This window comes from Notolabrus celidotus, chromosome 18 (assembly GCF_009762535.1).
Source record: "Notolabrus celidotus isolate fNotCel1 chromosome 18, fNotCel1.pri, whole genome shotgun sequence".
Classification (NCBI taxonomy): domain Eukaryota; kingdom Metazoa; phylum Chordata; class Actinopteri; order Labriformes; family Labridae; genus Notolabrus; species Notolabrus celidotus.
The window spans coordinates 16,016,732-16,042,542 of NC_048289.1; the positions used below are offsets into that span (position 1 = coordinate 16,016,732).

At 39.2% G+C, this 25,811-nt stretch overlaps 1 protein-coding gene across 1 annotated transcript in view; it reads left to right on the top strand.

Annotated features, from left to right (window-relative positions):
• The window catches only part of erbb2 (erb-b2 receptor tyrosine kinase 2), a 31,841-nt gene extending 18,597 nt beyond the window's left edge, over positions 1–13,244 (top strand). The window contains exons 11-27 of the mRNA XM_034707845.1: positions 20–110; positions 1,390–1,592; positions 2,993–3,122; positions 3,781–3,871; positions 4,028–4,182; positions 5,190–5,237; positions 5,366–5,504; positions 5,617–5,739; positions 5,834–5,932; positions 6,020–6,205; positions 6,442–6,597; positions 6,682–6,757; positions 7,974–8,120; positions 8,230–8,327; positions 8,499–8,690; positions 8,820–9,216; positions 9,482–13,244. Coding sequence (XP_034563736.1) covers positions 20–110; positions 1,390–1,592; positions 2,993–3,122; positions 3,781–3,871; positions 4,028–4,182; positions 5,190–5,237; positions 5,366–5,504; positions 5,617–5,739; positions 5,834–5,932; positions 6,020–6,205; positions 6,442–6,597; positions 6,682–6,757; positions 7,974–8,120; positions 8,230–8,327; positions 8,499–8,690; positions 8,820–9,216; positions 9,482–9,849 — 2,699 coding nt within the window. The 3' untranslated portion in view covers positions 9,850–13,244. The remainder of the gene's footprint in view (positions 1–19; positions 111–1,389; positions 1,593–2,992; positions 3,123–3,780; positions 3,872–4,027; positions 4,183–5,189; positions 5,238–5,365; positions 5,505–5,616; positions 5,740–5,833; positions 5,933–6,019; positions 6,206–6,441; positions 6,598–6,681; positions 6,758–7,973; positions 8,121–8,229; positions 8,328–8,498; positions 8,691–8,819; positions 9,217–9,481) is intronic.
• The last annotated feature ends 12,567 nt before the right edge of the window (positions 13,245–25,811 follow it).

Genomic DNA, 25,811 nt, shown 5'->3' on the forward strand with positions numbered 1-25,811 from the left:
ATCTAATTCAAACATGCAGGTTATTTGTACGTCGACGCCTGGCCAGAGGAATGGACTGACCTGAGCGTGTTTGAGAACCTGAAGGTGATCAGAGGAAGGTTGCTCTACAAGTAAGACTCTGCCCAGCATGTCTCCCTTTCTTTCTTTTTTATGCATGTCTACATACTACCCTAATGTCCCAAAATTAACCTTTCTCAGCCTTTCTCCTGTATCAGTTTTCATTACTCTGATTTTAGCTCCTTGCTCACACTTGTTATTCACCTTTTTATCTTTGTGTGTGCACTTTTTTTTATTATTATCACTCCCTGAATCACTGTTGGCAGTTTGTTCAATCTCCAGGTTATAAAAGCTAATAATTAGCCAACACAGCTGCTGTTGACTTGCAGCTCTGGACAACAGTTGAAGTACATGGTATGCTATCCAGTGTAGCAAACTCATTCTAGGTCATACTGATAAACCTGGGATCTGCTTGTCTGATACTTTGGAACAAGTTCTAACTTTATGAGACGTCATTGAAAATAGAACACTTGCATTGTGCTTTTGTCATGTGCCCATGCCTGTTTTTTTTGCATTAATGTTGTTTATGCTATTGTCCACTGGAAAGAATGCCCCTCCAAAAACAAGAAAAAAAACGTATTTCAAGGTACTTTTACCTTGAAATAAGCAAAAAAATCTGCCCATAGAACAGGTGAAAATTTGCTTGGTAACATTTCTTTAAATAACACGTAATATTTATAAAACTGTGATCTTAAAATTAGCTAAGAAAACTTATTTTAAGCAATATTTTACGAGTATGTTAAAGCTTAGTTTCTCAGAATAAGCCAGGAATGCTAACAATTAGTATTTTTTCACTCAAAAAAAAGATTTTTGCACTAATACATTTCATGTCAACTTCTTTATTTGAGATATATTCACCTTCATTTGAGTTGTATTATAGCGGCACTTCTCTAGGTTTAAGACCATCTTGTTCTTGAAATAAGATTACAAAGTTTAATTTGAGTGTATTGAGATATGTCTTCTCATAGTGCGCTGGATATACTAATATTCAGTCATTGTTTTTTAGGATAAGCCAGCTATGCTTAAAAGAAGGTGTTTCGTTGTGTGCATGTATTTTGAGGATGTATATTTTTATCTGATTTAGAAGAAACAGTGTTTCTTCTAAATTACAACTCAAAACAAGATCATTTTAAGATTGTTTGACTTAACAAGATATTTAAGGTGCATTGTCTTAAAACAAGTCCCTCTATCTTGCTCAAATGTTACTTGTTAGTACATTCATCTTAAATCAAGTGGGATAAGACATTTTGACTAAAAATGAGACAATTTCACTTGGTAAGATTTTGAGTTTTTGCAGTGTCTTCATTCCTTTTTTTCCTCTCTTCTACTTAGGGGTGTCTTTTCACTTGCGGTCCAAAATCTTCACATCCAATCTCTTGGGTTGCGTTCACTACGCAGTGTCAGTGGAGGTTTGGTCCTGTTGAACAACAACTCCCGGTTGTGTTACACTGATTCACTCCCCTGGGATAGTCTCCTCCATCCAACCCAGGGACCCCACCGCATTGTCAGCAACAACCAGAAGTCCCAACTCTGTGGTTGGTACACACTCACATGCACTCACGCGCACAAACGCATACACACTTTTTCACAGTACAACACAGGTTGCACTTTGATCAGATGCTTCACATTTGGCATCTGTCTGCATCAGTGTTAATTCGTTAGTGAAATTAGGACGATAAATGTCCGTCAACGACTAATTTTTTCATGACTAAAACAAGACTATGACGAGCTAAAGTGCTTCACTGATAATAAAAACCTCTGATGAATGTATGTTTTGATTTAGTTGACCAGACGATGACGAGACAAAAACTTTAGTGGCCGACCGTCGGACATTAAGAATCCACATTTCCCCCCGCTGTGCATCTAATCTTTAGAAATAAAAGTGATGTATTCCTGTGACAGGCTGAGTTATTATCTGAGGGGCTCAGTGTTAGCTTGGTCTCTGCCTGCAGCAGGTGTGCTTTATGAAGCAGCTCTCCCCGCCTCCATTCATCTGTCTCATCTTCATTGAGGATTTTTACTCCTGGTGTGCGTTAGTGACAAAGACACAACCGGGGGACGTCTGTTTAATATTTGATGGTTTTGATTTAATCCAGTTTGGTGATACATCAGACACATTTAGTAAGTTTTGATCAACTCCTTGTTGAAAGATGCAGATAAATTTCAGAGTGCCGTGAACTGACTGTCTGTCCAGTGCGCCTGTCACTGCAGGTGCATTCAAGGACCGTCGTAAATGTGAAATACAGTCCTTTCATGGCATTTTTCTGTGAGTCAAGAGAATCAAAATACAGTCACAGTGGTCACATCAAGAATGTTTTCTTTTGACTTTTTAGCAGGGACAGGCTGAATTATTTAACTTCAGATATTACAAAAGCTAAAAGGAGTGAAATGTTGATGATTTTAACACTTAGTACAACTCTGGTACCGATAACTGATCGACTACATGAATTATTTAAAGGCTGAAGATGTTTCATCAAAAATCAAAGACTAAAATGTTTTGAGTTTCCGCCGACTAAAACTAGACTAAACCTAAAAAGGGCTGAAAAGACTAAAATCTGACTATAACTAACAGGTATTTTCATCTAGAGACTAAGACTAAATCTAAAATAGCTGCCATTGAGACTGCTCTGCATCCAAGTTTTATATTGTTGAAATTTAAGTCAGCTGCGTAAGTTACCTTTTACACACATGATAAGCAACATTTGCAAAGGTTTTAGCCACATGCTAAATATTTAACATTGTTCCACAACCCTCACAGTGGACAGTGCAGACAGCTCCTACCTGTTTTTAATCACTTTCTCATAAAATAAAGTTTTAACTTTGCAGCTCAAGCTCGGACAAAGATTTCAGCTCTCTTGTAACACAGTTAAACTCACTAGACTAAGACTATCTGCAGCATGCGTCATGCTTCTCTTTCTCTCTCTCGTGTTTTCAGAGGCAGAGGGACGTGTCTGTCACCCTTTATGTGCGGGGGGCTGCTGGGGTCCGGGGCCAAGCCAGTGCGTTTCCTGCACGAATTTTCAACGTGGGTCTGAGTGTGTTCAGCAGTGTGACATCTTACAAGGGTAAGACATTTCATCTCTACGTGCAGCTGTGCTTAAAAAGCTAAAATTAGCCGAGTGATAATGTTTCAAATAATACACTAAACAAGTCCTCCACTTTCAAGTTGTTTCACAATCACACACTGGCCTAAAGTTTGTAAACAAGCAGATTTATGAGGGATTGACTGGATTTGGAGTTGGCGCCAATCCAGCTGAGTGTTCACAATAAATCAATCTGAAAGCTTTTAACTTGAATTGTTCCCTTAAGCATTATTGACAAAGCAAACTCTTGTGATATTGCTATGGAGTCAACGCTTTGTGGCCCCATTGAAGGTTATGTGCTGGACTATGTCCTAGTGAATGTTAATCATAGCTTTATATTAAACCAACAGACATTACAGTGATACTAAGCATATCTAATTCCTCACAAGAAGCTGTCACTTTCTCACACTGTGTCTCTCCATCATGCATACATTATTTGTTTAGCCCTGTGTGGCTCAGAGAACACCCTGTGCGGTCCTCTGATAAGCTAACATGAGCAGTTATTTCAAGCCAGAGGCCCCCTCTCTAAAAATGTCCGTCCTTTATGACAGTGTCAGGTGCTTTACCTAAAAGCATTTAACAGATTCCCAGACTGTGTTGTGAGATGTAGAGTTTCATCCCCCTTGTGTTTGTGTTGCAGGCCAGTGCGTGAGTACACAGATGGGCCTTTGTGTGTCGCCTGTCACTCAGAGTGTCGTCCTCTCAATGGCTCAGCTTCCTGTCAAGGCCCGGTAAGATAGTCAGGCGGCTCTCTGGCGGTCACGCTGACATAAACAATAGTGGCTGCAGCTTTGATTCTTTTTCTTTAGTTTTTACTGCCAAAAAGGGAGTAAATCCACCACATCATGCTTGTGTCTTTGTGTAAAAATGTGTCCCTCTGTCTTCAGGGTGCTGATGATTGTGAAGAGTGCAGAAACTTCAAGGACGGTGAGTTTTGTGTGGATCACTGTCCGAGCGGCGTGAAGGAGGATCAGCAAACAGTGTGGAAGTACAGCAATGCTACAGGACACTGTCTGCCCTGCAACACCAACTGCACGCTGTCGTGAGTGGACACACATCACAGGCACAAGCACACACACATTGCAGCCTTTAGGCAAGGCAAGGCAAGGCAGCTTTATTTGTATAGCATATTTCATACACAAGGGCAAATCAATGTGCTTTACATTAAAAGATTAAAAGCATTGGAAACATTCAGACAAGCATAAAATAACACAATTAAAATGACAAATATAATACAACAGAAAAGAAAAGGAAAATTAGAAATATATTAAAAAATACATTAAAATTTGCATTTAAAGCGAGTTAAAATAAGCTAAGATAGGAAGGCAGTGGCAAATAAAAAAGTCTTAATCTTGGATTTAAAAGAGGTGAGAGTTGGAGCAGACCTACAGCTTTCAGGGAGTTTGTTCCAGATATGTGGTGCATAATGACTAACCACTGCTTCACCATGTTTCTTTCTGACTCTCGGGACTGAAAGCAGACCAGTACCTGATGACCTCAGAGGTTGAGATGGTTCATACAGTAGCAGCAGATCAGCAATGTATTTTGGGCCTAAACCATTCAGTGCTTTATAAACCATCAGTAGGATTTTAAAGTCTATTCTCTGACAGACAGGAAGCCAGTGTAGGGATCTAAGAACTGGAGTGATGTGGTCTACTTTTTTGGTCCTTGTTAGGACTCGTCATCTGATGGACTTTTTAGGGAGTCCTGTAAAGACACCGTTACAGTAGTCTAGTCTGCTAAAGATAAATGCATGGACGAGTTTTTCTGCATCCTGCTGAGACATAAGTCCTTTAATCATTGATATGTTCTTAAGGTGATAGTAGGCTGACTTTGTAATTGTCTTAATGTGGCTGCTGAAATTAAGGTCTGAGTCTATGACTACACCAAGGTTTCTGGCTTTAAAACAATTAATCTTGGCATCCTGTTGGAGGCAGAGGCACTGAGTTAAATTAAATTGGTTAAGATTTTCTTCTGTGAAGTATGGTCTGCTTCAGGGGTCAGTGGGACGATGACAGTGATTTCACACCCTGCATTTCTCTGTTTCAGCTGCACTGTTATGGACGAGAAAGGCTGCCCCGTTGACAACAGGACAGGGTGAGCTGCTTCGACTTTTCAGACATCACGGTGCTGTCTGTCTGTGCTGACTATTGGGTTAAATCAATAATAAAGCTAAGCAGAATTTTTCTCTATGCTTGCTTTGTTTGACTGGTGTCTCTGTTTAGACCGGGTACCACCATCGCAGCTGCCGTGGGTGGGGTGGTGCTCTTCTTCATCTTGCTGGCTCTGCTTGTCTTCTACCTGAGGAGGCAGAAGAAGCTGAAGAGGAAGGAGACGTTGCGAAGGATCCTTCAAGAGCATGAGGTGGGTAGAGCAGGGAATAGAATAATAGTGCCAAAGTTAGTTATTTGGCTCACCTGGGGGTTGTTGTGATGTGATTGAAACAAACAACCATATGTTTTCTTTATGTGAACAGTTGGTGGAGCCTTTAACACCCAGTGGTGCGTCACCCAATCAGGCTCAGATGCGCATCCTGAAGGAGACTGAGCTGAAGAAGCTCAGGGTGCTGGGTGCAGGTGCTTTTGGTACTGTTTACAAGGTATGAGCAAGTCCTTAAACATTACATAATGCATAAATACGGCATGTGTTGTTCCACAGATTTCAAGTTATTGAATGGTTGTCTTGTGTTTCAGGGAGTGTGGGCTCCTGATGGGGAAAATGTGAAGATACCAGTTGCCATTAAGGTGTTGCGAGAGAACACATCCCCAAAAGCCAATAAAGAGATCCTTGATGTGAGGCAGACACAAATCCATTCACTTTTACATCACACATTCAGTCCAGTTTAAAACACTTTATCATCTTTCCTCTGTGTTCCTCAGGAGGCCTACGTGATGGCCGGTGTGTTCAGCCCGTACGTGTGTCGTCTGCTGGGGATCTGTCTGACCTCCACGGTGCAGCTAGTCACCCAGCTGATGCCGTACGGCTGCCTTCTGGACTACGTCAGGGAGAACAAAGACCGCATCGGCTCCCAGTTCCTCCTCAACTGGTGTGTCCAGATCGCCAAGGTGTGTGACTAAGAACATGGTGTCCTGTTTGTGTAGGTTTAGTTAAACACACTGACACTTCTGCTCGGATTAGTTGAAGTGAAGATGTGTATTTTACATGGCATACGACAGTGCCTTTTTTGTCGCTGATGCTTTTATCTCTCCTTTTCAAACTCACTGGGATATCAGCCTGTATATTTGAGGACACATGGATTTGTGGGTGATGGGTTTGTGTGTGTGTGTGTGTGTTGGGGTAGGGGATGAGTTATCTGGAGGAGGTCCGACTGGTGCACAGAGATCTGGCCGCCCGTAACGTTCTGGTGAAGAACCCAAACCACGTGAAGATCACCGACTTCGGTCTGGCCCGTTTGCTCGACATTGACGAGACCGAATATCACGCTGATGGAGGAAAAGTAAGGTTGAGGAGTGACTGTGAAAACATCTGCATTGGAGAAGTTTGCATTATTTATGTGTTTATTCTATGATTTGTTTTCCAGGTGCCGATTAAATGGATGGCCCTGGAGTCCATTCTGCACAGGAAGTTCACTCATCAGAGTGACGTCTGGAGCTACGGTCAGTATTACTTATGCCTTAATTTCCCAGCAATCTTGACAGCAGCATGCTCTCGAGCCAATCCATGTCCACTCTAGTCAATGCTTCACCAAAGTTACGTGTCGAGTCTGTTTCAGTGGAGCACAGAGCGTGTCAAGCTGAACAGAGTAGACAGACACAGGCGTAGAGCATGCGGTTCATTTCAAAATTAAACACCTAATCTTCACCTTATGTTGCTGATCAGTTAAACCCAAATAAGATTATACCAACCCGCTGTTTTAACACCCCACATAGCAAAATTGGTCTGGCCCGGTTCTGGCCCACAATACACTTAGACTCAGCCAACATGCCGCAAAGAATGACGGCCCTTAAGTGGCCCAGATATAGGCTGTTTTTGAAACCACCTACTATACCAGCATTACATACTGATTTGGCCAAAATTCAGTATGTAGTAAGTAGTATGGGAAAAAGAGCAAAATCTGCAGTATGCCAAAACTCCCCAGATGTCTACTGATTCGGGAAAGATTCACAGTATGCATCGGACCAGTCTGCCTCGGGTACTGTTTCCCACAATGCACAGCGCTCATTTTGCTTTTTGCTTTTTCCTTCTTTTTTTAGAGGAAATCCGTTTAAGGGTGCTTTGAAAATTATTAGATTACATATGAACCACTTCCTAACTTTTTAAATCATAAGTGGATGCTAGAGAAGCAGTTTCGCTATCAGCTTGGGCACTGTTTACTTCCGCTTTTCAAAACCGGAAATCCAGTGACGTCTGACCCAGCATACTGCAACACAGATCGAACAGAACAGTCATACTACATACTAAATTCAAACTCAGTATGTAGTAGCCAATACCTACTGTCTACTACATTAGTAAATAGTATGTAACAGGCCGTTTCGAAAACAGCCATAGTTTGCCAGAGATGACCCACACATGGGCCAGCTTAATCACAAGCTCAACCTTTATTGGCCGAGATGCGGCATGGAGAGACCTGGGCCACATAAACCAAGCCACAATCGGGCCAGATGTGGACTGCCATCATATATACAATGCCATCATTGCCAGACCTGGTCCACATCCAGTTGACATACCACTTGCCATGCCAGCAGTGCCGGCTTGACGCCAGATCTGGCCCAGACCTATCTGCTATGTGGGACGTCATTAGTAAATATTGCATATTTTTATGACTAACATATTCAAACTGATGCATTACCTTTCTGTACATTTCCTTCCCAGGGGTGACGGTGTGGGAGCTCATGACATTTGGGGCTAAACCCTACGACATGATCCCAGCGAGAGAAATCCCAGATGTTTTAGAGGGAGGAGAACGTCTCCCTCAGCCGCTCATCTGCACCATCGATGTCTACATGATCATGGTCAAATGTTAGTAGTTACATGATTTCCTTCATTTGTTTTGTTTTGTCATTCTTCATGTTTTTGGTTAGTTTTGAAAATGATTGATTGACAGCTTGGTTTTATGTTTGGACGGTAGGTTGGATGATTGACCCAGACAGCAGGCCAAGGTTCAAAGATCTAGTGAATGATTTCAGTGCCATGGCCAGAGATCCACCTCGCTTTGTAGTCATTCAGGTATGAGTGTGTGTCAAGCATCAAATGTTTGATTTGTAGTTTATGCAGCATGTTGTTTTTTGAAAAACAAGTGTTTGCTTTTAGACAGATCTCTCTTGAATTAAAAATCAATTGCAGGCATCTTGATAAATAAAGACTTCCTTTCCCTGTTTTTCTTTTCCTGTCTTGCAGAACGACGAGCAGATGAGCCTGTCAAGTCCAGTGGACAGCCAGTTCTTCAGGATGCTTCTGGAAGAAGAAGGAAACAATATGAGGGAACTGCTGGATGCAGAGGAGTACCTGGTGCCTCAGCCAAACCTTTTCCCAAGAACTCAGGGAGATGGGCCTCAAACCAACGGGCCATCAAGACACCAATCATACAGGGTCAGTGGGGAAGGACAATGTTTTTGACGCCACTTTGTTATAATGTCAAAACATGCACATGAATATGTTGAATAATCATTGTTTTGAACTTGTGTCTCTGTGGCCTTCTTCTTCATTTCTCTCGAGCAGAGCAGAGACCAGGGCTTGGATATTGATCCATCCATCGCTAGCGGTCCTCGGAGCATGTACTCGTCCCTGAGCACTCTGGGCCGCAGCCAGTACCCGACCTTACCTTTAGGAGCCAGCACCTCCAATGGCCTGTGGACCTCTCAGTACCCGATGCTGGCTCGCAGCACTTCAGCCGGCGGCCAGTCTGACTCCGTCTTCCTGGACGGACCTCCAGATGACCCCTCCATCCCTCCGGCTAGCCCTGGACGCTACTGCAAAGACCCCACCTACTCTAACGGGAGCCAGGGCGACCTGGAGGTAGATGGACCAGTGCAAAATGGATTCCATCTTCCTAACCATTTACATCATTCACTGCCAAGGCGGAATCATGGGTATAATCACAATCATGCCCTGCCAGGTGAGATTTCTAGAATACAAATATCACTCTATCAATTATTAAATGATTTGTATGGTCGCAAACTATAATCAAAGCCGTCTTATGATATTCTTGACTATACAGCCAGTCAAAAGACTTCTCTCTAAAATTAATCCACCTATGAAAAAGCACTTGGTAACAAGGGCAGGGAAGAAACTTTCTTTTTACAGAAACCTCGTGCAGAACCAGACTAATTGGTTGACAGCCATCTTTCACAAATGAATAATGTCCTCCTCCGTCTGTTCAGAATATGTCAACCAGGAGATTCAGGACCTCCGGCCAGGGATCCCTGATCGACCCACCACTCTGCCTCGCAAAGGCTCCAGAGTAGAACGCCGCCTCCCTAATGGCCTGAGCTCGGGTCACAGTGTGGAAAACCCAGGTTACTTGGTCCCTGCAGGCCCTGGAGCCGCTACGTCTCCAGCGTTTGACAACCCATACTACCTGGACCTTGTGGCCAAAGCCAATGCTGTTGCCGGGGCTGCGGCTCACGGCGGCCCAGGGACATCCGAGCAAAACGGGGGAGTTCCCAGGCATGTGAACGGGTTTGTGACACCCACAGCAGAGAATCCAGAGTATCTTGGATTAGCGGACACGTGGAGTGGATATACTTGAGGAGAAGGGGCTGGACGTAATGTAATGAACTCAAGAGGAGTCACAGTTTGTGTCCTACGAGCAGCGAGAGAATGGAAGAGGAATAGTGTGTGTGTGAGAAATGAGCGGGGTGTGTGATTGATTTTGAGAATAGTCAACGTGAATCTTCAAGAAAATACAAACTTATTTGAATCATCAAACCACCCAGCTGTGACGCACCGTGAGTCAACAGTGTAGCATTAATGTGGTGTCTCAGGCATCATGTGTATTCTGTCCTCCACTCAGCGCTCTGTAAATGACTGTTAAGTGCCAAAACACGTTGATGTAGCCTGTGTTTATGCACAGAACTTGAAATACAAAAAGAGTACACATTTATCAGAACTGATCATGGTACAAGAGGTCTGATTAGCACAGAAGCAACATTTTACTGGGTTAACAAAGCTCTTTTTTTCCCATCCTCATTTAAACATTAATGTCTGCTGTTGTTTATACATCACGTGAAGCATTTCTTGCATCCTCTGAAGCTCCCTTTCGTGTCTTGATATGCTAAAAAAATCCCAGCTAAAAGGTGAAAACTACACAGAGAACTTCAATACAGAGAGCAATGGCGTGCATTGAAGGTGATGCTTAGTATTCCAGTCACTTTTCCTCTGACCTGATGGGGGTCTTCAACAAACTCAAAAGCCATTTTGTTTTGGCCAGAGAAGGCCCTGCAGCCCATCTGGCCAGTGGACATGCTCCCTGAAAGAAGGGCATCCTGTAAGGAGAAGACAGAGGCATTGTGCTGCGCTGATGTATGTGGTTGTTAGTGTCCGCGGCTGCAGCTACTTTGTGGTACGGCACATGAGATGCGAGGTACAAGCAGGCTTTTTAAGCTGGGGGAAAGAGTAAACATCTCAAAAAATTATGTTTACATGTCAAAGACTGAGGGTACAGGGGAAGTTGGAGCCAACCTTTTCAGGGATTGTATGCTTTTGCAAAGACTGAGGGGAGATAAAGTGCATTTTAAATCATGCACAATGCACTACATGTTAAAATACTGCATATGCCGCCCCTGGATTGAGTTATCACATTAAGCCGTCAGATGGCCTTTTACTGTGCAAGAAAGCTCTACAAGCTATAAGTGAGTATATCGCACACAAAGTGAAGAATTTGCATGTAAGTATACATGTGTTTATGCAACAAAAAGCAGTTCTGCTGTTTGTGTTTTTGTGTAAAAGTGAGCGATGCACCAGACACTGAATCTGAATCTGAGGAGGCAGAAAACATTGCTCCGCATGGTTTGGATAATCAATGCATGGCTCAAATTCCACTCAGAGAGAACACACTGGCATCCCAGTTAATAATCCACAGCATTTTCTTTTTTTTTCTTTTTTTTTTTTTACAAGATTTTTTTTTTTTTCATGTGAGCTGGTGTTGGGTGGGGGGGGGGGGTCTGAAGCCGGTCAAAGAAGCCATTGTCAGACTCTCGTGTCTTTGTTGGAAAGTCAGCGCTCTCCCAACTCACACATCCCGAACAACTGGGGCTGTCACTGTTGTGGAAAGTGAGAAGTAGAGTTTTGGCAGCTTGTTGTTCAGTGTTTGGAGCTTTAAATCCTAAAAGTCTCTCAAAAGAAAATACCAGACCGTTAATCTGTGTCCAAACCTGCATCAACAATAAACTGTTCTTCATCTTGATGTTCTCATACGGGTTTTGAAGAGTTTTGATGCAGTAATATATTTCTAAGAAACTATACCTGATTTTATATAACAATTCCTTTGATAAATATATCATGTTTTTTTTCTAAAAGCATTGCAAGATTATATTTTAATAATTAATCTATCATATATTAATATAGATTGCATTTAATATAGAGTAACAAGGTGCACTGGACATTGTTTTTACTTCAACAAATAGTATAATGGGTATATTCATAGTGAATCCCTGTCAGGTGAATACCATACCTCAACAAACTTTTGAGCAGGAATTTTATAGATAATGTATTACTGCTTTGGTTGTTAAGGGTGTAAAAATACTGAGAGAAGCCTGCACCCCTCGCGTCCTGCTTCCACTTACGTATGCGTACGTAGGGGGTCACCCAGAGGTCAATTCATTGCTATGAGGATATCCAATATGTCTGTAAACCCCCCCAACCTCTGCTCATGGTTTATACACAACAGAATATGAATCTAACTAATCGGCCACAGTATACATCGTATACCCTTGACTTAATCAGTTTGATATGAAGCAGCAAGATTGATCCGTGTTTCAGATTTGCCTCTCCTAGATAGCTACAAATAGTTTTCACCAGGTTTCTATTCAGCCGTGAAAAACTGCACATACATTCGTTGAACACTGGAGGCATCATCCGTATATTAACAGATTTACAGACACTAGTCACATATGTAAGTGGAGACTAGGTGTTGAAATAAAAATATTTTAAAAATACAAGATTTCCAAAACAAGAGTTCCAAAGCTCACTTTGTTGTTTAGGGTGTTCTAAAGGAAAAAGTATCTTCAAAAATTGACATTAACCTTTAGAGTTGTAGGGTTTTCACCGGATCATGGCCAAATTACAGCACTCTTCACACATGCACCTACATCCTAAAGAATGTGATATTTTTCAGGATACACTGAGACCACTCCCTTATATACAATCACAAATAATGTGCTGGTATTTCCACGGTAGTGTCTTTACTGTAGAATAACATATATGACAGGGCTGATCTATTTACGGAAGTGTTTTTTTTCCCCCATACAAAGCCCTTCAGTTGTATCAGAACCAGACCAGACCTAAGGACTGGCCAGTGTTAGGTGGCACAGTGGGCACACGTTAAAGCCATCTAAATGTACTCCCTGTGAAAGTGAGCTTTGTTAAACTGTAAGATCAAGTAGAAGGGTAAACTTGAATGTAAGAGGCTGTTTTGAAATTTAGATAAACATCTACTAAAGTGTGTTAAAGAGTCTCAAATATGTTCTCATGCAGGAGTGAACCCAAGAGAAAGGAGGAGAATGTTAAGTAACATGTGGGTGCCGAAGGTTGTAAAAGATTAAATATCTGTAATTTACATTTTGAAGCAAATGTATTTTTTGTACTTTTCATGTGAATATTTTTTACTGTTCACAGTCTGTGTGATTTTGATAGAACATGAATAATAACCTGGTTTTTTGGGGGGATTTTAAATGCATCTTTTACTATTCGGTCAGTAAGTCTCATAATGTAAATGTGTATATATAAATAAAAACAATCACTTTGGTAGCTAATTTGATTGAACACAATCTGGTCACGATAAGCACATTGTGACCGTAGGAGCAACTGCTCGGGGGAGGGGGAGGGGAAAAATACATCAGATTTTTTTTATGAAGAAATGGTCATCTTTACATGTAATTGGTTGCATACATTATGTGTGTTATTAAAAGTATATAACACTCCAGACTTGATTGTTTTGTTATCTTTGCAGAGAAACAACACAATGACAATGTGAGAGTACATTTGAAAAAAATGCTTAAAAACAATGTAAATGTTGACATTTTTAACCATATTAATGAAAAAGCAGGTCAGAGGCTTGGTGTTAAAATGTCACCAGTCACTGCAGTTTATAATACAAAACAAACTGCTCCTGCCCCCCAGTGATGACAACTGGAACTGCAGCCATGAATCCTGTCCAAGGCAAGAGAGGGTAAGTCTATAATGCACTATGTAACCGTCTCTTCCCTCTGCTTTCTACTTATCCAGTGTTAAGATTATAAATCTGTGCATTTTATATGCTTTGATATGTTTTGGTGGATGCAGGAAGTAAACTTTGTCCATACTATAATGGGAATGCATGCACCTACAATTGTTACTTAATAGAAAGCTGAGCTTTACACGAACCTCATACTGAAGATGTAATTCAATTCAATTCAATTTGCTTTATTGGCATGAAAGACATGTTGCCAAAGCACATCATATTTATACACATACATTACATATATATTCATTACAAATTATATTCATTACATATTATATGTAATAAAATAAAATGCATTAAAACAATGGTGTCACTCGTACAGCATATCAATGTCCTCACTTGATGCGGTATGCTCATAAAATGTATCTGTTAGCAGGGAATCCTCTGCTAGCATAGATAGAGGTCAAGAATGTAATCAGGAAATCTAGATTTTGAATATTAACAACTGGCATCATAACCTGTACTAGACTAATTCTAAGATTCTGGAAGGAGACTCAAACTCCTACACTGAAAATGTGGAGAGAGCAGATGACAGGAATTGCAGCATGTGAGAAGGTGTTGGGTAAATTAAACTCCAGAAATGGTATGATTAAAGAACAATGGGACAGCTTCATTGACTTTAAGACTGGGGGAAGCAACATAACTCTGTGAGCAATGTATGGTAATTGCCTTAATATGTAAATGCAAACATAAATGTAAATGTAAATGTGAATGTTAATGCCAACTGTTTTAATTTATTTATCTTTTACTTATTAGTATTTTTTTTATTTTATTTACATATTTACTTATTTTATCTGATGTTGTCATAGTCCATTTTATTTGTTTTGTCTTTGTTGTTCATTTTTCTTGTAAAAAAAAAAAAAATAACTCAATAAAATTACCCATTATAAAAAAAAAAAGAATGTAATCAGGAACCAGGCATGGCTAGGATTTACCATTAGATTTCAATAATGCAGGACATCACTGAGCTATCTTGGCTAAAATGTCTCTTCAGACTCTACAGTAGATCCAGGACATCTCCTGTGGATCAACAGACTCAGTTGTTCAACAAATAAGGGAGCCATATGGTACAACATTCTTACTGGGGTAGTCTCAGCTTCCCATTCAGACTACATGCATCTTATAAACTTGTAGAAGGCTTACATTCCTTTCCAAATGGGAGTCCTGTGAGGAGTATATGAACAGTATTCATCTGGATGCTTTCTTTGAACCGTCTGTTCATTTCATAACCAAATGGATGATTGTGTCCATATTTTTGGAACATAAAATAATCTGGCCACCAAGAGAGACACCTGGAAAACTTTGCTATCGTGACCTGACTTTACCTGACTTTACCAGTCCAGACTGTGATTGAAAAATGACCCTCAATGTCACTTGCATATTCAAATCCCAGTTAAACAAATGGACCACATCATTACTGAGTCTCCTCAATAAAACAGATCACACCCAAACACGAAGACATATTGTAAAGAAGAGTGATCGGTGCATGTAGAAATATATTCATTTAAAGTTTTGGCTGTTTCTGGAATAGAAGTGTCGCTGCTGGAGAGAAATGTTTCTCCATTTGCAACTTCGCTCCCAAAATCTGACCTTAAACCACAGCGAGCCTTCAGAGGATGAATTTGGACACTGTGGCGACCTGATGACAGGCATCATAGTTTGGGCTTCTCTGAGCGCACTCATGTCTTTGATTGGATGTCCTGCATGTGTCGGTGTCCTCTGGGAACTCCTGCAAAGACACAGGTCAGGAACTCCATTGACCCCCAACAGCGTCTTCATGCTGAACCTCACCATCATGGATCTGGTCTTCTTGTTTTTCGTCCCCATCGGGCTGTGCAACTTCTTTCTGTGGCACTTTGAGTCCGTCCAAAAGTTAAGCAATTTTCTGTACGCCTTGAACTTGGTTGGACGGCCTCTCCTGACAGCATGTATCTGCCTGGACTGTTACCTTGCTGTGGTGTACCCTATCACCTACAGCAAAAAGAAGAGCCTGACTCCCCGTGTGCTCATGGCCACGGCTGTTTGGACTATCACGGTGGTTCAAGGGATCATGTCCACAGTCTTTGACGAGTTGAACCACAGCGCCTGGGCCATGTTCGTGTATGTAATAGCGCTGCCTGTCATCATCATGTGTGATGTCTCCATCTTCTGGGCTCTGAAGAAGTCCTTTCAGGCAGGAGGAACCCTCCACCCAAGGAAGAAGAAGGCTCTCCAGATCATCACCAACAGCATGGTCATGACCGTCATGTCGTATGTCCCTCCATTGCTGGGTTATATTCTTGGGGATTTGTTGATAAGTGATGAAAAAGTGTACGACTGCTTTTTAGCAATACCTATCCTGGTGACTCCGACTGCTGGGAGTGCTATCATGCCACTTCTTTATCTGGGTAATCTGGGCAGTATGAAGAGCTGCTGCTGTACTGTGTAACAGGATTATTAATATGTCTCACTACAAATCACACCTAAACAGTGGTGGACAAAGTACACGTCTTCATTACTTAAGTCAAAGGCTAGATACTCCAAGTAAAATATTACTCCAATGCAAGTGAAAGTTGTTCAGTCAAATTATTACTTGAGTTAAAATACTGAAGTACTTGCTTTTAAAAATACTTAAGTATTCAAAGTACTTTTAAAAATATCTCAAAACGTTGTATTTTCACAAGACATAAGTGCAGTAAAGAATACATAGGAGTATATTCTGTTACATTATGTTTATCTAGAAAAAATGACTTAAAATATCTAAAAACTATACCATGGAATAAAAACAGAAACTAAGTTACTCCAAGCACAACTTAGTTTGAAATGTTCATCTTGAATGAAACAAATGTTACATAGCTCAGCACGCTTTCTCAGGTTGGACAGTGAATGTTTGTATGTTTGTGCAGAGTGGGAAACAGGGAGAACATTTCAAATGATACGTATCATTCTTCATTTCAAAAACCTCTAACACGGGCTGAAGATATGGCCATGGGTGCTCAGGTGGAGAATTATAGCCATCATTACCACCTCTACATGACCTGCCTGATCTGAGTGAAATTTGCTGTGTGTTTGATATACAGGTACGACTAAACCACTGAGACAAACAGAACTACACAAACAAATTTTACTGTCTTTGGGATCAGATTTCAGAAAAGAGCATTGATAGAAATGTAGTGGAGTAAAAAGTATAATAATTGTCTTCTGAATGTAGTGGAGTAAAAGTAATAAGTTTGCCATCAAAATAATACTCAAGTAAAGTACAGATATTCAAAAAATGTACTTAAGTACAGTACTCAATTACACTTACTTTGTTACTGTCCACCACTGCACCTAAATAGTTTTCTTGAGTCTTTGTGAGGAAAAAAACAAACAGAAAAAATATTTATTTATATCTGTAGCTTGTAATGTATACATTCACGCATGTTTGATTTAGAGTAATTTCATATACTCACATTTATGTACAACTTAACTTCATAGTAAAATTGTGTAAACACTGTTATGTCATATTTATTATCATTAAACTGGTGGAAAAATAAAAAATAAAAAAGTGGTGTTTTGAGACAAATTCATGTATTGGGAAATTGCGCTCAAATTTTCCATTACACAAGGTGCTTTCCCCCTCAAATGTGTTGTTTTTTATTACCAGTGTATGTAAATAAGTGTTCCTATACCTGCACACCTGCTTCAGTGTAGCTGTCATGACAAATTATCTGTCTATCTTCATCATTTACATCTGCAATATGACCACTTTACATGAGGAGCCACATGTAAATCTATGGAAAAAGTAGTCTGCGTGATTATATTGTCAATAGCAACACTTTTTGATTAATAAGGAGCCTCTGAAGTCCCACAAAAAAGATCATTTTGATACTCTATGTGCAAAATAAGTTGTTCACAAAGTGGTTAGCATAAACATAAACTTTTGGCTACAACACAACTTTTTTTTGATAGCAACAGAGTCATATTATAAGTCTCTCACAACCATCTTTGTAGTAGTTATGAACTAAAGACAATGCTTGAAAACAGACAGCAGTAAATTAGGTTGGCACTCTACCCAGCAGAGGGCACATATGTTGTTTACTATACTAATAACAGCTTCACACTCATATGAATACTTTCTAATTGTATTTACAAAATAAAGAGAATGGAATTTGATGACAGTTGTTATATCAGAGTTTAATCATAACAACTGTGTTCACACATGTTAATAACTTATGCACAAAATAAGCAACTTATGCCAGAAGGTTACATAACTTGTTCCAACAAGATAATCATCTTGGAAGCAGAAAAAAATGTGCACAAATATTATTGTGTGCACAAGAAAATACATATTATATTCCAATATGTTTTGTGAAGTTGTTTACTTGATCCCACAAGACAGTAATCTTGTGTACACAAGATTCCATATTCATGTCTCCTCATAAATGAAGATAACTTTAGTGTGAAAGATAATTTACCCTGCCTTCCAAACCAGTTAAATGCAGCATCAAAATCTGGACAGCATGTGACAAAAGAGGTGTCGTGTTAATATCTCAACATAACTTCATAATTATTTTTTTTTCAAAAGGTAAAATAAAATAATCAAAAATATATGTCATGTAAAACTATTGTATTTATATTTCGGGCTTTCCAATGTACATTAAAAAAGTTTTAACATTATCTTAAATGAAAAACGAGTGAGTTATCCTCATTGAACCTTGATCTGTGACAATTAAAGAACACCAAATGACTCAATCTTGATTTAAATGGTTAGTTATTGAGTTAAAGATTAGATTTAAAAAAATGTTTTAGGGGTTTTTGGATAATTTAATATGCCCCCGGTCAAATTGACCCAGGAACATTATTGCTGTTCCAGAGAAACAAACATAACAGGAGGGTTAACATATTCCCACAACAATGATCTTGTGTGAAAAAGATAAATTACACATTACCAAAAGATATAACTGTTTTCTGTGCACAAGATAATAACTTGTGTACACAAGATATTGTTAATTAGCTGATTGGTCTTCAGGGTAGATGTAGATGTTTTATTAGTTCTTATCTGTAGTGTAAATCAGTCATAGATTGGGAAAGTTATTTCATATCTCATACAGAAAACATTTTTTAAGAGTTTATTTTAATGGCGGAGAGGATTTTTATGCTCTAAACTTCTTGAAATGTTATGATCAGTTTTACCCTTTTTTGTCAGATAAACTTTTCAGAGGTAACTCTACTCTACAGAATATAAGTGGGCAGTCAGATGGGTTATCAGTGATCATGTTTTTGAGCAACAGTGGCTTAACATCAGTAATCATTAGCTGAACTCAGCTCAAAGACTTTATTGTAAGTTATACATTACAATTAAAACATACGTTTTAAAGTTCAAAGGATATATATTATAAAAATAAGGACAGTTTTTGCTTTGTTTTCATAACTATGCACATCTGTTGCTTACATTTGACATATAAGAAAACATGAACAACAAAAAACATTCAGTAAAAGACTATGAAAAATTATTCTGTGAACTATGTATGTAGACAGTCAGGGATAAGCTCTTGGAGTATTTCGGACTATGTAAAATGTTCAAAATTTTAACATTTTATTCTACGCCTTCACTATCAAATCATATTTTAAGGAAAAGTACTGCTTTGCAAAGGAATCATGAATTAAGATTTTCTCAGGCATCCAAGCCTGAAACGATCAAGTTTCCCTTGAGTATTTAGGTGGAGTATCGGCATGATGGCGGATCCAAAAGTGGAAGTGATGGTCATTGGAATAGCAATATAACATACATAGGACCTAAAACTTCTGATCTGAGACATCCCAATGGCTATAAGTAATACTGGAGGAAGGTAGGAGAAGAGGGTCATCACCAGGCTGTTGATGAGGGTGTGAATGGCTCTTTGCTTCTGAGGGTGGATGCTTTTCCTGCTAGAGTCAGACTTAACTAAAGTACGGAGGATGAAAGAATCACAGATTCCAATTGTTATGATAGTGATTATGTATGGCACAGCAGGAAATATGGAGGTATATAACCAGAAAAAAACCCAGTATAAAATCCCATTGGCAATAGTCAAAGCCCAAACAATGGCAGCAATCACAACCCTAGGAATCAGACTTTTCTTCTTGTGGTAGGTGATTGGATGAACCACAGCCAGGTAACAGTCCAGACAGGAACAAGCCATCATGAGGGGTCTCCCACATGCGTTCAAGGAATACATACCATTCCAAAATGTTTCAAATGCCATATTCTCCATGATGAAATGATTCAATAGTCCAGGTGGGATGATGATCAAGAAAACAGCATCCATGATGGAGAGGTTCAGCATGAAAAAATCATTTGGTGTGAGCAGAGTTCCTCTCCTGTGTCTCTTGAACATCTCCCAGAGGATGGCAATCGTTGCAGGAAAACCAAGAGCAAAGCACAGACCTGTACAAAGAGCCCAAACAGTTCTTCCTCCCTCAATGCCTTCACATATGTCAAAATCAAATCCCACTAATGTGGCAGAGTTGTTGGGCTGACTCATGGAGCGGAGATGATCTTCAAACATTGCTAAGCAGAGCAGTCAATGAAGATCTGAGAGAAACTGAGAAGGTTGAAACACATGAATACCATGACTTGTATGTTGAGGTAAAAAATGTTTAAAACATGCAAACATTAATGAATGCACTTGTTTTTCCTCCTAAAAATTATGTTTTCAGTTTATCTAACATTTGAAACAATGTTGATTCAAAGACATACCGTACCTTTGTATAGTAGGTGTTAAAGGGCTGTTGAACTGAGGTGTTGCAATGTCTTGTTGCATTGACATATAGGTAAAACGTACACAGGAGCAGCTGCATTAACATCAGTCAAATTCAACGACCTGGTGTCAGTTGAACTTGCAAATTATACACTCATGGAAAAAGCAGATCAGCAGAGCACGCTGAAAGTCCCGAAGTGAGTGCCGAGCATAATGCAGTTCCATTTGAGGCTGGTTCCAATAGTAAATGTTAAACAGCCCAACTTTACAGCACTTAGTGTTTTTACTAGTAGGTTTTATAACTGAAAGTACTTCTAAAATGACTGTGTAGAAGGTTGAATTATTTTAAGTGCCTCAAAGATGTTAAAGTTTCATTTTGATCTCAGTCCCAAATGAAGTCCCAAATAACTGAAATACCTTTAAAAACCAGGACTTCAAGAGAAAAGGTGACAATACTCATTTTTCTAAGTTTTGCATTGTTATTCTGTTGTATTTATGTATATATTAACTGTAGAGCAGGGGTGTCCAAACTTTTTTCAAAGAGGGCCACATATGATGTTGTCAGAATACTTCAGGGCCAGTGGCTCCACTGTGACTTAGGAATCATAAAAGTTATATGTGAAATATCTATTTAATAACATTTTTATTTTTTTCTCAATAAAACAGTAACTAGGAAGTCCTCAGTTCTCCATAAGCCATGTAAACATTAGCAAACGTTATCTTCTTATGGAGGAAAATGTTTTTCATCGGGGTCGGACAATGTGGGAAAAAATATTGTATCATTATTTTTCTATGGCAGGATCACGGTCTGGATTTCATCACACTTCTTTTTCATGTTGTTTTTAAGGCTTTTCTGACCAGCAGACAACATTTTAAGAACAAAATAATTATTTTCCCGAGTTCTGAACATTTTTGTTGAAGAATGTCAGACTAATGGATCGAAAGCTTTTGCAATATAAAGGCTCCTCTCTTTTTGTCACAATAAGAGCAATAAAAGCCTCAGTTAAAGAGGAAGAAAGTTTTCCCCGATCAAAAGCTTCATTGTAGGTTTCCAGAAGTAGTGGTGCAAGTTAGGAATGAGTCCTGTAAAACTGGGCTGTAAACCTATCTAAGCATGGTGCTTTGCCTGAGGGTACCTGCTTGATAACATCAATCATCTCCTTAGTAGCGATGGGTGTGTCAAGATGTTAAATCTGGTCCTCTGATAGCAGTGGAAAAATGTGAAGGAAAAGTTTTCCTTCTTAAATTAGAGAGTTGCATTAAGGGCCCCACTTACCCCACGTTCACAACCCATCTGAAACATTGGTTCAAGACACAGTGGGTCTGTAATCACTAATCTGTATACATTGCTGTCTCTCCCTGTCTCTCTTCCGCTGTGTGCGTGTGTGCTGGTGTGTGCTTGTGTGGGCATGTGTGGGCGTGTGTGCTTGTGTGTTTGTGTACGTGCATGTGTGCTTGTGTGTTTGTGTACGTGCATGTGTGCATCTGTGTGTGTGTGCATGGGTTGGTGCGCGTGTGTTATTTTACAGGTTTAAAGTATTCATTTTTACTTGTGTGATATTCTGATATGTTGGTCCATGTTTTTACCTGGACTACGGCCGAAAATTAGCCTTATGGCTAACTCTGGCATTTTTACATTGATGCAATGCTGAAATGTTCATTATTATGCACTGTCCCTTCAAATAAATAAATAAATAAATGTGACCTCTTGAAAAAGGCCTTCAAATCCTCCCAGGCCACATCTGCAGATGGAGCTGTTGACAAATTGGTTTCAATGTACAGATTACTTTGTGACTTGAAGTTCTCTTACAATAAAAGGCTAGAATTTAATCATCTGGTAGATCACTCTGGTCTGTTAGATCCTAAAATAATCTATCCTAGAACAGTCGTGTATGTGGTGAACAGTAGAATGTATAACCTCTTAATTCTGGGTTGTAGGCACCAAACATTTACCAAACAAGCCTCCTTGGACATTTCCTTGAGGACAACATGAGCTCTACTAGTGCAGGCCAAAGAAAGTTACGATCTAATATTGGTTCTGTTACTTCATTTAGGTCCCCAACCTATGATAGTTGGAGTGCTTACACGACTCACCTGGAACTCACAGAGTATCAAATAATTATTCCTGCCTCATCAGCATTCTTAAAGGTATTTCAGTTGCAATTACATGGTGATTTAAACGTTTTTAACTTTGGCAATTTAACATTCTGTCACATTATTATCATGTTTTTTTTTTTTTTTTTTTTTTTTTATCTATTTGTGCTTTTGTTTATTTTCATTATCACTATTTTGTTGCAATTTTATTTGTCTATTATTATTATTATTATTATTATTATTATTATTATTATTATTATTATTATTATTATTATTATTATTATATTTTTTTTAATGTTGCAAAAAGATGAGAAAAGCAATACAATTGTAAATCATAAAAAAAAAGTAAAAAAAGATGAAACAAGGTTTGTCTCTACAATTTCAACTTTATTCAACTCCAAAATCTTATCTTATATAGAGGAATTAAACATCATCGTTACATTGCCCAAAACAACATTTTTACTGACCTCTCCATTGTTTCTCTCCTCTCCAGAAGAAAGGGGGAAAATACTCAAACTAAAGTTATTTTAATTATCTGTGAAAACATTCAATTATCAAAATTTCCCAGAGAAATAATCTCAGAGTCACTGGTTCTTATACACAGGTACAGTAATTATTTTGTCACAAGTCCATCATAGCAGGCTTTTCAAAGTCCTCAGATAAACAGAAATACAGGGGAGAGTGACAGGTGGTAGGCCAAAAAAAGGAACTTTGTTGTAGTCTCTAGCTTCTTGATGTGGGTCTGAAACTTTTCCAAGATTAGTGCAGTGAGATTGGCAAACTCTTAGCCATCACTCCAGAGGAAGGGCTATTGACAGGTGCATTTTGTGACAAGATGCAGATTTTCTGGTTGTGTTTTGACTTGTTGCAAGTTGATTCAAAGAAGATAGAACCCTTAGTGTGCTGGATAGCTTAGCGGTTTAGTACCCTTAAAACAGCTGCTAAGGAATCATTTCAGTTCAATCTTAATTATGGTCAAATTAGTATTTTAAGACACAAAACTTTCTATATCTATTAATAGTATTACCATAAATAGGTGTTCAGAGGTCTGAGCCAGAAATCAGAATCAGAAGAATCAGAATCAGAATCAGCTTTATTCGCCAAGTATGCTTGAACACACAAGGAATTTGACTTTGGTAAACTGTGCTCTCTTTGTACAAGGCATAAGAATAGGAATAAGAATAAGAACTACAATAAAAAATAAAATGAAAATATAATAACAATAACCTTAGCTATAAATACAAAGAAACAACAAATAGCTTGACTAATATGTACAGGACTAATATGGTTTATTTGACAACTGAGCTGTGGTCTTTTTATCTTTGCAATAGTTAACAAGAGCTGACTTCGGTTTGAATTCTGATGAGTTAAATATTTGATTTAACTCAAAAAGACTGTAAAAAGAACTCCAAGAAGCAGAAGTTAACGACAGAGGCACAAATTAAGACTTCTGAGGCATCCAAGCCTGAAACAATCCAGTTTCCCTTGAGTATTTAGGTGGAGTATCGGCATGATGGTTGATCCAAAAGTGGAAGCAATGGTCATTGGAATACCAACACAACATATGTAGGTTCTGAAATTGATAATCAGAGGCCTCCCAATGGCTATAAGTAATACCGGAGGAAGGTAGGAGAAGACGGTCATCACCAGGCTGTTGATGAGGGTGTGAATTGCTCTTTGCTTCTGAGGGTGGATGCTTTTCCTGCCAGAGTCAGACTTAACTAAAGTATGGAGGATGAAACAATCACAGATTCCAATTGTTACGATAGCAATGATAAACGGCACAGCGGTAACCATAGTGTAATAAACCTTGAAAGACATAAAATATATTAACCAAAAGGGAATAGTCAAAGCCCAAACAATGGCAGCCATCACAACCCTAGGAATCAGACTTTTCTTCTTGTGGTAGGTGATTGGATGAACCACAGCCAGGTAACAGTCCAGACAGGAACAAGCCATCATGAGGGGTCTCCCACATACGTTCAAGGAATACATACCATTCCAAAATGCTTCAAACGCTGTACTCCACAGAATGAAATGATTCAACAGTCCAGGTGGGATGGTGGTAAGAAAGACTGCATCCATGATAGAGAGGTTCAGCATGAAAAAATCATTTGGTGTGAGCGGAGTTCCTCTCCTGTGTCTCTTGAACATCTCCCAGAGGATGGTAATTGATGCAGGAAAACCAAGAACAAAGCATAGAATCGTACCAAAAGCCCAAACAATTCTCCCTTCTTCAATGCCTTCACATATGTCAAAATCAAATTCCTCAAAGAAGAGTCCTGGATTTGCAGAGTTGTTGGGCTGACTCATGGAGCGGCGATGGATTTGGAACAACATCATTGAGGAAAGAAGTGGATAAAAACCTGAAAGGTAATGACAGAGCATAAAGCACATATGAATTATGCACTCTGTACTACAAACTTGTTAAAAACATTATTATCAAAGCCAAGTTTTTAATAAGTTCATCCACCTTCTTAGATTGGAACTATCGCACACTGTACCTTTGAAAGAGGTTTTTGGGAGGGAAGTTTTACAGAGGTGCTGCTGTGTCCTTCTTCCCTGACTAAAGTGTCAAACACCTGTCAGAGCTGAAGCATATGTCTGGATATAATATCAGTACAATCATGAATAGTGTCAGTGACAGTGACAAATGTAATATACATGCAAAAGAGCAGACCCACAAATCACAGGAGGCTTTCAAAGGCTCATAAGAATTATTATCCAAATCTAGTCCTGTTTGTTTTTACCCTGCACTAACCACAGCAGAGCTGACAGCAGGTCTCTGGTATAAATAGAGGGAACAACTAGAAGCACAAATATCTAATAATACAATGAAATGTTATTGAACTAAACAAGACAACAAAACAAAGTTTATACCTGGTCCTGTGCTAGTTCATGCTCTTCTTTCGAAAATCTTTTTTTTTTTGTCTTAAAGCTGTGTCAAAAGCCATTTGTGCATAAAATATATAATAGCTCAGGAAAAAAAAATATCAGGAAAAAAAGAAAGTTCACAATTTGATTCAAAAAGATAACATCTCATATATTCTATATTCACTGGATGTCAAGGGAAATTGTTTTTTGTTTTAATTTTGATGATTATGGCTTAAAGTAAAAAAAAAATCCTTAAAACAAATACGTATAATACAGAAATATTCAAACTTCAAAAAGTATGTTTATCTATACCAGGGGTGTCAAACGTGCGGTCCGTGGGCCAAAACTGTCCCGCCAGAGGTCCCAATCCGGCCCGCGGAACGACTTTGCAAAGTGAAGAAATTACAGAGAAGACATTAATTGCAATTTTTCAATAAAAGTAACTACTATTTTAAATTTGTCCTCTGGGGGTCGTAAACAATCATAGTGCTGACTGAGCGCACCTGAGCAGCACTTTTTTTCTTAAAGTGAGAAAATAGATGACTTGCTGTTTGCATAATCCAGTTGAGATTCATAAAGACTTTTTAGAGCACTATAAGATGA